Raw genomic sequence first — 13,628 nt, forward strand, 5'->3', positions numbered from 1 at the left:
AATAGAGGCCGCGCGCGCAGAGCGAGCGCCCGCTGCCTCCCCGCCCCTCCGGCAACGCTCGACCCCGGGATCCCCGGCTCGCCTGTCCGCCATGGCCGACAAGGAAGGTGAGGGTGCCGGGGCCGCCCCAGGAGGGCAGGGGATGCCGGGCTTGCGCCGCGGCCTCGACACGGCCTAACAGCGAGGGCAGGCCCGACTCTGCCGAGTGCCGTCCCCACCATCGAAGGCGTGAGGAGGAATCGCCCCGCGGGGCGGGCTAACGGCGCGCCAGCTCCTCGGGAGCGGAGGCCCGTCGCAGCGGCGTGAAGCTGGCGGTGGGGGCCGCGGCGGCGGTTTGCTCCCTCCCCGCGCTCTGTGTCGGTCTGCCCGCTTCTCCAGGTGCTGCCGGCCGCGCTCCCTCCCCCGGGGGCCGGCGCTCGGGCCTCCTCACTGGGGCCGCAGATTGGCGCGTAGGGAGCGGTCTCCCGAGGCCCGGCGCCGTCGCCCGAGCGGCTAACGGAGCGTACGGCCGGGAGGACCCGAGCGCGGTTCCGGGCCCGCGAAGGTGTGGAGGCGTGTTGGTGCCTCCGCCTCGGGGGGATTTAGACACATCCCCCCATTTCAGAATCGGGACTCGGGCCGGTAGCTTTGGAAGTGTTAACTGAGTTTCCATTTGTGTTCGCTAACTTGATTTGTTTTTAACTTTTTAGCAGCCTTTGATGACGCAGTAGAAGAACGTGTGATCAACGAAGAGTACAAAATATGGAAAAAGAACACCCCTTTTCTTTACGATTTGGTGATGACCCACGCTCTGGAGTGGCCCAGCCTGACTGCACAGTGGCTTCCAGATGTAACCAGGTAATAGGAATGCCTTGAACGTTATTTTGTTGCGTCCTCAGTGTAGATTTCTCACGTTGATATACCCTGTTTTCTTCTCGCCAGTCGCCGGTAGAAGGCACGTGATCAAAACCTATTGGTGGCATCTTTTCTAGGCAAAATGTAAAGTTATTTTGTAACTTACCTGATAAGGGGAAAACGTGTCGATGTTTTCTGTTTCTGGTACTGAGTTGAGTAGCCATATTATAGCTAGTTGACCGGGTAATTAAAACATGTCAACTTTCATGAAGTATTGTGATGAATCCAGTTTTTTCAGCAAAACACTTGACTCTCTCATTGGTACTAGCTGGTTAATACAAAGATGAGTATAGACATGGTCCTGCCTTCAAGGAGCACACGTCTAGTTGGAAAGGCAGATATAAACTAATAATTACAGTTATATGTGCTAAGAGCAGTTTTAGAGAGATGCTTAGAACTAACACCTGAAGGAGGGGTGGTTTATGTGTATGGGAGTTTACATGATAAGAAGTTATAATCACTTGTATTTCTTACACATGGGTAGCTTACTTCTAATAGAAGATGTAAAATATTATTTAATTTAGTTTGCGTTTGTTCGGGGTCCACTAGGTGTCACATATCAGGGGGTATAAATTTAAGTAAGACGCCTGCCCTTGCCTTGACTGTGTGTGTATAAAATGTAACAGTAATTATCATGAGTGGCACAGATAAAATGATCAGAGAGAAGAAAAATTACCTCAACTTGGGGTATCGGGAAGGGCTTCCAGGAGGAAGTAACAATGCAAAGATGAAGGTGAATTTAGATAATATAAAGTTTTAGCAAAGCCAGTGTGCCTGTTGGAATGATGAATTTTCTAGTGTGAAACTGCTTCACTCTTCAGAATAACATTTAGAAATTAGATTGTGTGCTAAATAACTAAATTCACTCAAAACTCAGGTCTTCAGATGTCAAGATATTTGCAAAACATGGTTATTAGGCTATTCTTCAGCTCAACAAATAATAGAAATTTGATATAAATTTTATTGGTTAACTGAAGAATGAGGCAGTTACCTTCACAGTGACATTAAAGAAAATGGGGAAATCTATTCTAAGGGTGTTAAACAGAACTGTAATAAATACCTAGACACTTAGGGTTGGAAGCTTCTTTATCATGACCAGCGGTTCCCATATTCAACTGATCATCAGAATTACTTGAGTTTGGGGTAAGTGGAGTCATTTCTGTCAGTTCAGTGATAGTTCAAATGATTTAGGAACCTGTGGCAGAGTACTTGATGAGAAGTAGTTGAATGGTGATTCCAGATTTACTGTGATCATGTAATAAATTATGTATATTGGACCAGTGGATCCCAAATATTGGCCACCCCATACCTACTAAATCTGGAACCCGTGTTCTTAAAAAGCTTCCCATATAATGTAGTGATTAACTAGGTTTGGAAAGCAGTGAATTAGACTCAATTCCCCAAGGCTGGGATCTGCACTATCGTGTTAGTAGCTTTCTACTTTAGCTGATCTAGGTAAATAAACCTTTCTGCAATGTGTGACATTAGTCCAAATACCTTGCTTTTTTCCTTCCTTTTTTTGGTATTTCTACTCACCTAACAATGTTAATTTTTTTAAGATGAGACTTACTTATAAGCAAGTATCCCTAATGCCAGGTGTTTAGTTTTTTGTGTGTTTATGTGTATTTTCATATCTTTTGTAAAAACAAAACACAATTTTACTTCTATAATTCTCTTTTTCCCTACCTCACTTCCTTTGGTTCTTTGTTTAACCTGAGCGTAAGCATTTCTAATTTTCTGTTGACAGCCCACTTTTCTTTCCTCTACTTTTTCTATGTAGGATATATATGGCTGTTACCTCTCTGCAAAGGAATTCCTATTAGTATCTCTAGACCCAACTTCTGGGCTCTTCCTGAATTTTCAGGTGCCTACTGGTGTCTTTGCAGTATCTTATTGGCTTCCCCAACACATGTTCTAAACTGCATGTGTTCTTTCAGTGGAGGTCCCACCCCAACTTTCTCCCTGTCATAGTTGACTTTGGTTTGACGTTTCCTAGGTTTTTCCCTTTCTCCACTTGACAGTCCATTTATAAGCCCTGATGAATTCTACTTGTGTAGCATCACAATCAGATAGAGAGATTGTAAAACAGATTGTTGAGTTCCTCAAGTGCCCAACTCGAGTTTCTGATTCAGTAGGTCTCTACAGTGGGTCTGGGAATTTGCATTTCTAGCAAAAGTTCTGATGTGACGCTGATGCTGTTGGTCCTGATACCATACTTTAAAAACCTCTGCTTTACGCTGTTAGATTAATCCATCTGAGATAACTTAAATGGTGCTGTGTCCCTTAGAAATTTTCCATAGTCCTTTGTCCCCTACAGCATAGAGTCCAGAATTTCTTACGCTGGTATTCAATACCCTAGAGTCTGATTTTAATCTGCTTTCTAGCCTTTTCTCCCACTGTGTTTTCCCATATCCAAAGTCAGATTTGGACTTGAGTCCTAGTTCTGTTACTTAGTGGTTGTGTGATCTTAGGCAAGTTGTTTAATTTTCCTAAACCTCGAGTATTTTCATCTTTAAATTGCAGTAATACTTCATAGTGTTATTATGGTGTTTAAATGATAGAAGGTATGTGAAGTGCTTACCATAGTGTCTGGCACTTTGTCAACCTTCCCTTTTGCTCAAATCCCTTTCCTTGGAATACTGTCTTCCAAAGCTTGACCCAAACTTCCAGGTTTTATCTCTCATTTTGAGAACTGCTCAGGTATCACCTCTTCCATGAACACTTTCTTATTCCAGAAGTAATCTTTCTTATCTAAACTCTTACATTCTTGTGTACTTTTCATATACTATGTATTGACTTGTATTTTAATTGTTTTTGTACGTGACTGCCAAATTGCTCCTGATTTGGGGGTTTGTGGTGTTTTTTGTTTTTTTTTTTTTTTTTTTTGGTGAGGAAAATCAGCCCTGAGCTAACATCCGAGGCCAATCCTCCTCTTTTTTTTTTTGCTGAGGAAGATTGGCCCTGGGCCAACATCTGTGCCCATCTTCCTCTACTTTGTATGGGACACTGCCACAGCATGGCTTGACAACCGGTGCCTTGGTGCGCCCCCAGGATCCAAACCTGCGAACCCAGGGCTGCTGAAGCACTTAACTGCTTGTGCCACTGGACCGGGGTTTGTTTGTGGTTTTTTGTTTGTTTGTTTGTTTGTTTTTTGGTGAGGAAGATTGGCCCCAAGCTTAACATCTGTGCCAGTCTTCCTCTATTTTGTATGTGGGATGCTGCCACAGCATGGCTTGATGAGCGTTGTATAGGTCCGGGCCTGGGATCCAAACCTGCAAACCCCTGGCTGCCGAAGCAGAGTGTGCGAACTTAACCACTACGCCCCCAGGCTTGCCCCAACCCCTTGTTTTCTGAGAACAGGAATCACATCTTAATCTTCTTTGTTCTTCCATAGTGTTTGGAGCAATATGTCCATTGATTAGGCACTTAGTAAATACTTGAACAATTAGTTTACCTACTGTTACTTCCTTTCCTTTCCCTTTTAATGAAGTTAACCTAATGAATTAACGTCAAGTATTTGTGTACCCAACAATTGTTTTCTTTCCCTCCAATCCGTTGTAAAAGAGTGAGTAGTTAATCCACATTTTATTTCGTTAGACTTTTTCCCTAAAATAATTGTAAATTTTTGGCCAAGTTAAGAAATACTTAGAAAATTAAGTGCTATGTGGTCCTCCTTATACTCTGCTCTGTGGAAGATTCATTAAAAGTAGAAAATGTGGCTCATGATGACTTGCTTCTCTCAAAACCTGGTTGTAATAGTGCCTTTTGTATACATGTGTATCACAGACTTTGTAGTCTTTCTTAGTGTTACTAATTTGACTAGTGACCATATACCGCTATTACAGACCAGAAGGGAAGGATTTCAGCATTCATCGACTTGTCCTGGGGACACACACGTCGGATGAACAAAACCACCTTGTGATAGCCAGTGTGCAGCTCCCTAACGATGATGCTCAGTTTGATGCTTCACACTACGACAGTGAGAAAGGAGGTAGGAATCTTAAAGGTGAAAGAAGGAATAATGTATGGGTTATATCTTTCATACCTTTGAATTATCATAAAAAGGATGTATAGTTTGATAAAATAGCCTCTCAGGTTAGAAACAAAATTTTAAGCTTTGGAAAGCCCGAGTTTGCAGTATAGGTATTAGGTGTCAGAAGACATACTTAACACGTACTGGGTTCTGTACTTTTCTATAAACTTTCCTCTACTAAATTTGGTGGTGGGGTAATGTATAAAATTGAAAGAAGCAAAGAACCACCATATATTATTGCTGTGCATGCAAGCATTCTCAACATGGGAGATGTTGCCCCTAAGGGGGTGAAAATTGGTTCTTGGAGGGGGCGGTGTGTGTGTGAAAACAGTCTTATTCTTTGAATGTATAAAGCACAGATACACGTAGCATACATAGGCTCTCTTTGGTATTAAAATTTCTTGGGAGGGGAGCAGAAAAAATGTATTACAGGGTTTCTTAGAGGGGCAATAATGAAAAAAGATTAAGAAGCACTGGCTTAAATCACTCTTTGCAGGTTTGAAGTGGTAGGAATGACTTAATCATGACACTTGCTATACATATAAAAATTAAATGAGCCATTTAATTATATCCTATTTTTAGGAGGTAACCTAAGGGTTTAACTGTTCATGAAATACTTTCTCCCTTTCAGAGGAGGTGGAAATGAATGAATTTCCTTTATTGTTGTCCTTTAACTCAAGTTGTTACCAAGAGGTGGAAGATAAGCTCTCATTATTGAGATTTGTGCTCTAAAAAATGGTTGTTTAATGTTTCTTATCTTAGATTTCTCCTGATTAGCAGAATCCATTCTTTTATCTAAGTTCTTTTGGGCTACGGTTATTTGCCAGGATTGTAATGTGCAGTTAATCTTTTGGTCATTCCATATTTAGCTTAGGGTGATGCAGAATGCAAAATAAGTTCTTAGGATAAAGGTCAGCAAACATGATTTTGTGTCACTGACCCAAGTGTGTAACTATAGGATATGATTACCAGAAAGTTATTCTCTGTGTAGGCAACAGTGAAGGAGGAAAAAGAACACTGAACTTCAGTGTCAGAACGGCTGGGCTTGTGGCTCTGTTGTGCCACTCACTAGGTGTGTGGTTTTGGGTAAATCATTTAGCCTCTCTGAGCCTCAGTTTCCTTTCTATTAAGTGAAGATAAGTTGTCTTTAAATAGTGCTTTTGTGTTTTTTTCTGTGTGTGTGAGGAAGATCAGCCCTGAGCTAACATCGGTGCTAATCCTCCTCTTTTTTGTTGAGGAGAACCTGCTCTGAGCTAACATCCATTGCCAATCCTCCTTTTTTTCCCCAAAGCCCCAGTAGTTGTATGTCATAGTTGCACACACTTCTAGTTGCTGTATGTGGGACGCGGCCTCAGCATGGCCAGACAAGCGGTGCATCAGTGCGCGCCCGGGATCCAAACCCGGGCGCCAGTAGCGGAGCGCGCGCACTTAACCACTAAGCCACGGGGCTGGCCCATAAATAGTACTTTTGGTTATTTAGGCACAAAGCAAATACTCTGGTTGGTAATCTAATAAATTATTTAAAAAATCAAAGCAAATGTGAAACAGTGTGACCCCTCCCCATAAACCCATCCCGTATAGGTCACTATCTTTCTGTGTAAGCGTTTGGAGACTTGGAGACCTACCTCCTTTTGATGGCTGTATATACTGTGCTGCAATTAACCATTGCTTATATTTGTTGACATTCAAGTGGTTTCCAATCTTTTGGCTTCAAAAACAGTTCTTGTACATACATCTTTCATAGTTTTGCTGTACAGTAATTTCTGAAGTGGAATGCCGATCAAAGGGCAAGAACGTTTTCAAGTATAATTGATACTGCTAAGTTGCTCTTCAAAAAAGATTCACAATCCCACCAGTAGCAGGTGTGTGTATGTCTGTTTCTCTGTGCCCTCGCCAACATTGGACTTGATACTACAATCTTATTTTACTTTGCTTTTTAAGTTATTTGTGATGTTGAACTTATTTTAAAATTCTTGTCTTTTGTCTGCCTCTCCATTTAGCTGCATATTTATGTTTTTTGCTCATTTTTTATTTTGGGTTATCTCTTTATATGCAAGGTAAGTTATCCCCAACAGATAAGTTGCAGATAATTTTTTCCCAGTTTATCTTATAATCTTTTTTTTTTTTGTGAGGAAGATCAGCCCTGAGCTAACATCTATGCTAATCCTCTTCTTTTTGCTGAGGAAGACCGGCTCTGAGCTAACATCTATTGCCACTCCTCCTCCTTGTTTTCCCCCAAAGCCCCAGTAGATAGTTGTACGTCATAGTTGCACATCCTTCTAGTTGCTGTATGTGGGACGCGGCCTCAGCATGGCCGGAGAAGCGGTGCGTCGGTGCGCGCCCGGGATCCGAACTCGGGCCACCAGTAGCAGAGCACCAGCGCTTAACTGCTAAGCCACGGGGTTGCCCCATATAATCTTAAGTCTTATTTAGAAGCTAAAAATTTTTAATTGTCCAACTTTCCTCTGATGTCCCTGAGATTTTGTGTCATTCTTTGAAAGGCTTTCATCATGTCAAGATTTAAAAATTCTTAGCTGTTGTTTTCTGGTACTTTTTATGTTTTGACCATTAAAGGTTTAATCTTTCTGGTGTTTGTTTTCGTGTTAGGTATGGAATAGGAATCCAAGGTTTTTTCTAAGTGGTTAGCAATATTTTTTTTTAAATTAATTAATTTTTTTTTTTCTTTTTTTTTTTTTTACCATTTGCTGACTACTCCATTTTCTCCACTGGTTTTTGAAATGGTATCTTTTAACATGTATACTTAAATCTTTTTCTGGTGACCAAGTTTTTTGAGTGGCATTAAGCCAGTTTGCTTTTATGTTCCGATAATACCTTTATCCCTCTTACTAATGCTTAATAGACGAATAATTTAAAATACCAGTAAATATGTATGATATGTATGTACAACTATATATATCATCCTATTTAATCCTCACAAGGAAATTGATACTCATAGATGTTTTGTAACTTGCCCTAAGGTTACACAGCATGTCTCCCATTTCTTCCTCTCACCTCCCCCTCCCAGATGTTCTTCAGATCACTTGATAGGCTTGGTGCTTAAAAGGGGCAGGGAGCTGCTCTCTCCATATAGTCTCAGCAATGGTAGAAGTAGATATATCCTAATGTGTCTTAGAGTTTCTTGGGTGGTTGTTAGGTAGATAGCTTCCTAGTCTCTCCTTGCTCTCAGATAAAATGTTCTGGACTCTCAGATTGAACTATTAATTGATTACCATCTACTTCAGCCTCTGCTTCGTTTGAGGTGATTGGTGGCAGGCAGCTTCAAAAGATCATTGAACTTTCAGAGTGAAAGAACTAAAAACTGGCTTAGGCCTGTTTTGACTTTTTTTTTGATGAGGAACATCAGCCCTGAGCTAACATCCATGCTAATCCTCCTCTTTTTGCTGAGGAAGACTGGCTCTGAGCTAACATCTATTGCCAATCCTCCTCCCTTTTTTTCCTCCAAAGCCCCAGTAGATAGTTGTATGTCATAGTTGCACATCCTTCTAGTTGCTGTATGTGGGATGCCGCCTCAGCATGGCCGGAGAAGTGGTGCGTCGGTGCGCGCCCGGGATCCAAACCCGGGCCGCCAGTAGCTGAGCGCGCGCACTTAACCGCTAAGCCACGGGGCCGGCCCCTGTTTTGACATTTAAAAGGATTTGTGTGTTTATGTTAGATTCAGTCTGGCTATGGTCACATTTCAAGCCCTGAAAATAGGTTAGATGTAAAATTTTACTTCAGACTCTGTTACCGAGATCTTCAAATATCGACAAGTTTATTTTTAGCAACTTATATGGGGGATTGGTTTTTTTTTTTTTTTTTAAAGGATATCTTTAGTCTGTTGTCTGAATTATATATCATAAACTACTATTAAAACGTGATGAATAATTGAATACCTGACTCAAAATGTTAGAACTTATTCTTAGTTTCACAATGTTTATGAGCTCAAAAAGTGGCTTGGTAGAAATCAGAATGCTGGTTACCTAGTTTATGGGGGGAGTATTGGTTGGGAGGGACACAATAGTGCCTTTTGGGGAGCTGGAAATGTTCTATATTTTGATCTGGGTGGTTGTTTCCCGTGGTGTATACATATGTAAAAATTCATCAAGCTAGATGTTTACTATATTGTTACACCTCAATTTTTTAATAGTGTTTTATATGGAGAGAAGCAAACAAAATAGGAATACAGTTGGAGCTTGATAGCCATTCAGTGTATTGTACATTGATACCTCAATCTTTCCTACTTCAAATTTGGCCTTTTGCATATCTGCTTCAACCCTTAATTATTTTTTAAATAAATAAATTTATTTATTTAAAATATTTTAAAAAATAATTATTTTAAATAAATAAGTCCGAGGATTTATTTATTTTCTTCCTAAAAATTCAATTGTGAATCCTATAAGCTGACTTCTTATTACTGTACTTTGCAGTTAGGGAGTATATACTTTAGCATATACTCAGTACTGAAATAACCCACATTATATAATGATTACCTGTTATTCTGTGGGCTCCATGCCAGCTGTTGCTCTTCCCTTATTATTGGTTATCTCTTTTCTGGCAGTTGTTATGCTTTTTTGTCATAAGTCATCTGTAGTTGTGTGCCTATCTCCATGTGCTTGGACTAAAAGTTCCTTGAGATCACGTATCATATTGTGCCTTCTTTTTTGTACATTGTAGTTGCTCATGGTCTAGAGTTCTGGAAGAAAATTCCTTTAATGTGTGTGTGTGTGTGTGTGTGTGTGTGTGTGTGTGTGTGTGTGTGTTGTTTTTTTTTTTCCCTCCTTTAGAGGCTATTTTGAACTTTTTATTTTTAGGTTTTTAGCCTGTTTGAAACATTTGCTTTTCAACTTATAAAAGTTATTTTGAAGTTGAAAGTTATTTAATATGCCAGCCATATTACCCATCTATGTCCTTGCTTTTAGAACAGATTTTTGTCCTTCAAAGTGTAACACTTGTATAACAATGCTGTTGACAGCATTTTCGTTTATAAGTTACTCTCACAACTTTGCTTTATGGCAAAGGTATTTGAAGCTCAGAGAAATTGAAAGCCTTCCCCAAATCACCAAGCTAATAAGTGGCAGAGTCAGTTAGGTCAAGGCTCTTACTTAGGTACCTTGTCATGCTGCCTTCTATAATTATTTGACTAATTATTAACTACCTTTGTTTATATATTGCTTTGCCAAGATTTACATAATCACAAATTATATTGTTATACATTTTATAGTGGTACTTGGGAGAACCCTCTACATGCATACAGTAGTCAGAAGTGAATTAAAAAAATGCTTTTGTCTAGTCCTCGCCTACCTGGTTTATTTCAACGAAGGCCTGTGGTTGGCAAGTGTAAGTGGGGGGTTAGGAAAATGGAAATAGCTGTTGTGGCTCTGTTTTTCCTCACCGGACTAAGAGAAACGGTGTAGGGAGAAGAAAGGGTGTGATGGTATTTCAGAAAGGTCATCCCAAACTAGAGCTTCAAATAAATGGTGTAAGAGGGACTCTTTGGTACCTAGCACACTGTGTACTTAATAGTCATTAAAATAGTAACTTGGGTTAAATTTGTGCGGCACACTTTTTTGTTACTGTGAGGTTTGAAAACTGCCTATTGAGAACCTACTTTTGAAGTGGAGTTGGTAATGTTCCTTACTTTTAGGTAGTAATATATTCTTATTAGATATATAACTACCTAGAGTCATTGTAGGTACAGTCGTTGTAGGTACTGGCTAGGAATCAGAAAAATAGGGATTCAGTTTAGGTTCTGCCACAGTCATGTCACCATGAACAAATTAGTGCAGGTACTCTGAGCTTTGGTTTCCCATGTAAAATTTTTGGAAATAATGACCCTTCTTCCCTGCTATGTAGGGCTGTGGTAAGAATCAAATGAAATAAGGGTGTGAACGCACTTTACAGTGCTGACAGATGTTTAGTTTACTTCTAGTATTATACCAGTTCGCTGATAAAAAGCCTTGCCTGAGTTGTACTTTGAGTGACATATACAGAGTAGCTCTTGCTTCGTGCTCATTTGCAATTAATTTATCTTATTTACAGAATTTGGAGGTTTTGGCTCAGTTAGTGGAAAAATTGAAATAGAAATCAAGATCAACCATGAAGGAGAAGTAAACAGGGCACGTTATATGCCCCAGAACCCTTGCATCATTGCAACCAAGACTCCATCCAGTGATGTTCTTGTTTTTGATTATACGAAACATCCTTCTAAACCAGGTACCTGCCCTCTTCAATTCAAATACAAATAATGAGGCACTATGGGAATACTTTGCTCCACTCAGTCTGAGTTTAGTTGCTTGTTAGTCTTTGTATAGTTTAACATTTTATAATTTATATTGATATGTCTGGATATTCTTCCTTGGTTCTTCCTTAGGTGGGAAAAAAATGCTTCTTTACATAGAACAGAATAATGGTGCAGCTTAAGCATTATATATTTGGTCGTAATGGGTCTGTATTACTTATAAATATTAAGAGCTTTAGACCTCTTGATCAAAATTCTCTTATGCTTAGTAGACTCAAAGAGGCAGTGAACTAGACGGTCTTGATGTGTCTGTTACTTTGCAGACCCTTCTGGAGAGTGCAATCCAGACTTGCGTCTCCGAGGACATCAGAAAGAAGGCTATGGGCTTTCTTGGAACCCAAATCTCAGTGGGCACTTACTTAGTGCTTCAGATGACCATGTGCGTATCCTTCCCATTTTGAAGAAAAACTGGGCTAGTCATCAGTTGGTTTCTTTTCTAGGGTGTGTGGGGGAGTGAGAATCTTTCTTTTATATAATAGTTAATTTTACATTTAAGACCATCTGCCTATGGGACATCAGTGCTGTTCCAAAGGAAGGAAAAGTTGTGGATGCGAAGACCATCTTTACAGGGCATACAGCAGTAGTAGAAGATGTTTCCTGGCATCTGCTCCATGAGTCTCTGTTTGGGTCAGTTGCTGATGATCAGAAACTTATGATGTGAGTAGGATCCATTTTTTAATTTTTTCTTCATATATTATCTAAGTTTTATATTCAGTTACTCATTTCAAGCTTTTTTCCTTTTTTACCGAAGCTGGGATACTCGTTCAAACAATACTTCCAAACCAAGCCACTCAGTTGATGCTCACACTGCTGAAGTGAACTGCCTTTCTTTCAATCCTTATAGTGAGTTCATTCTTGCCACAGGATCAGCTGACAAGGTCAGTGTGATTTATTTTAAGAGAAAATATAGGGTGAATTTCTCTGGCTTCTTTTGAATGCACAGAGCTGTTTTAGTTACGGGTTTTCTTTTTCTTCTCATAACAAAGAAATTGATTGCTTTCCCTTTTGTACGTAGACTGTTGCCTTGTGGGATCTGAGAAATCTGAAACTTAAGTTGCATTCCTTTGAATCACATAAGGATGAAATATTCCAGGTAAGAAACTAATGCTGCTTTTTTTTTCCTAAGGAAAGCCTGGGTGTGTGAGTGGGCACACTTGTGCTTTATCTTATTGCTATAAATAATGGAAATCTTCTATATGCCTATGCTAATCTCTATGGGAATTGGGATTGTTTTTCCTCCGTTATGTCTGTACTTTCTCAAACTGGTCTTTGGCCACCTACATTCTTAAGGTATTGAGAAAACTAGTGCCTGATAAGAAAACTAGTGTCTGATTATTTTATCAGCCTTGTTCCTAACACTTGTCTCTTCCTTTATTTATTTATTTTTTTTTTTTTTTTTCCTTGAGGAAGATCAGCCCTGAGCTAATATCCGTGCCAATCCTCCTCTTTTTGCCGAGGAAGACCGGCCCTGGGCTAACATCCATGCCTATCTTCCTCTATTTTATATGGGATGCCGCCACAGCATGGCTTGACAAGCGGTGCGTCGGTGCGCGCCTGGGATTCGAACCTGCAAACTCTCGGGCCGCCGAACCGCTGTGCCACCGGGCTGGCCCCTCTTCCTTTATTTCTGTTCCTTCATCCTTTATAACTTGCCATGTCTATTGATTTCGCAGTTCAAGCCTAAAGTACTGGCTCCATGTTCTCTGCCTCATCAGTTTAAGTTCCTTTCTTAACATGCAAAGCCCTCTGACTCAATTCAAGAAATAATAGTTACACTATGTTCACAGCTCCTTGCGAGGGCACTATGAGGAATACATTATAGTCTTTGCTTTCAAAGAGCCTAAAATTTTATAGTGAGGAAAGGCCCATTTAGAATCACTACAATAAAAAATTGTTTTGTCAAGTGTTAAGAACCTAAGGGTGGTCAAAATTAATTTTAGTGTGTAAATGTGGCATTTGAACTGGGCTCTAGGTAAGCCATACTCATACTCATTAGTTTCTTAACCTTATTTCTACTCTTCAGCCAGCTCCAACGAACATTTTGTCTTCACTCTATCTCTTTGTCCTTGCTTGTAATGGTGTTCTTGCCTGGAGAGTATCCAAATTCTTCCCTAAATACTGGTCACATAATGCCAGCTTATCTGTACTGTGAAGCTAGGACTTTCTTACCAAACAGTATAACAATTTGTGATTGTTGCATATGTAGAGCTAACGTGAATAAAATCATTGTTGGAGGGAGTCATTTTTAATCAATCTTATGTGTAATATTGAATTCATAATAAGTACTTGGGGAAATAATGTGTGTGTGTGTGTGTGTGTGTTCTGTAGTTTAGTTCTTAGGTCAGAATTGGATTACATTTGGCTAGAGGTCAGAATTAGACAATAAGAATAGATAAGTTTTCC

General features: G+C 40.0%; 1 protein-coding gene across 1 annotated transcript in view; it reads left to right on the plus strand.

Annotated features, from left to right (window-relative positions):
• The window catches only part of RBBP4 (RB binding protein 4, chromatin remodeling factor), a 19,847-nt gene continuing 6,219 nt past the window's right edge, over nucleotides 1-13,628 (plus strand). The window contains exons 1-8 of the mRNA XM_058553564.1: nucleotides 1-107; nucleotides 690-837; nucleotides 4,740-4,885; nucleotides 10,967-11,140; nucleotides 11,489-11,604; nucleotides 11,722-11,882; nucleotides 11,977-12,103; nucleotides 12,241-12,318. Of these exons, the coding sequence (XP_058409547.1) occupies nucleotides 92-107; nucleotides 690-837; nucleotides 4,740-4,885; nucleotides 10,967-11,140; nucleotides 11,489-11,604; nucleotides 11,722-11,882; nucleotides 11,977-12,103; nucleotides 12,241-12,318 (966 nt within the window). The 5' untranslated portion in view covers nucleotides 1-91. The remainder of the gene's footprint in view (nucleotides 108-689; nucleotides 838-4,739; nucleotides 4,886-10,966; nucleotides 11,141-11,488; nucleotides 11,605-11,721; nucleotides 11,883-11,976; nucleotides 12,104-12,240; nucleotides 12,319-13,628) is intronic.

The sequence above is a fragment of the Diceros bicornis genome, chromosome 13 (genome assembly GCF_020826845.1).
Source record: "Diceros bicornis minor isolate mBicDic1 chromosome 13, mDicBic1.mat.cur, whole genome shotgun sequence".
In the NCBI taxonomy this organism is placed as follows: Eukaryota; Metazoa; Chordata; class Mammalia; order Perissodactyla; family Rhinocerotidae; genus Diceros; species Diceros bicornis.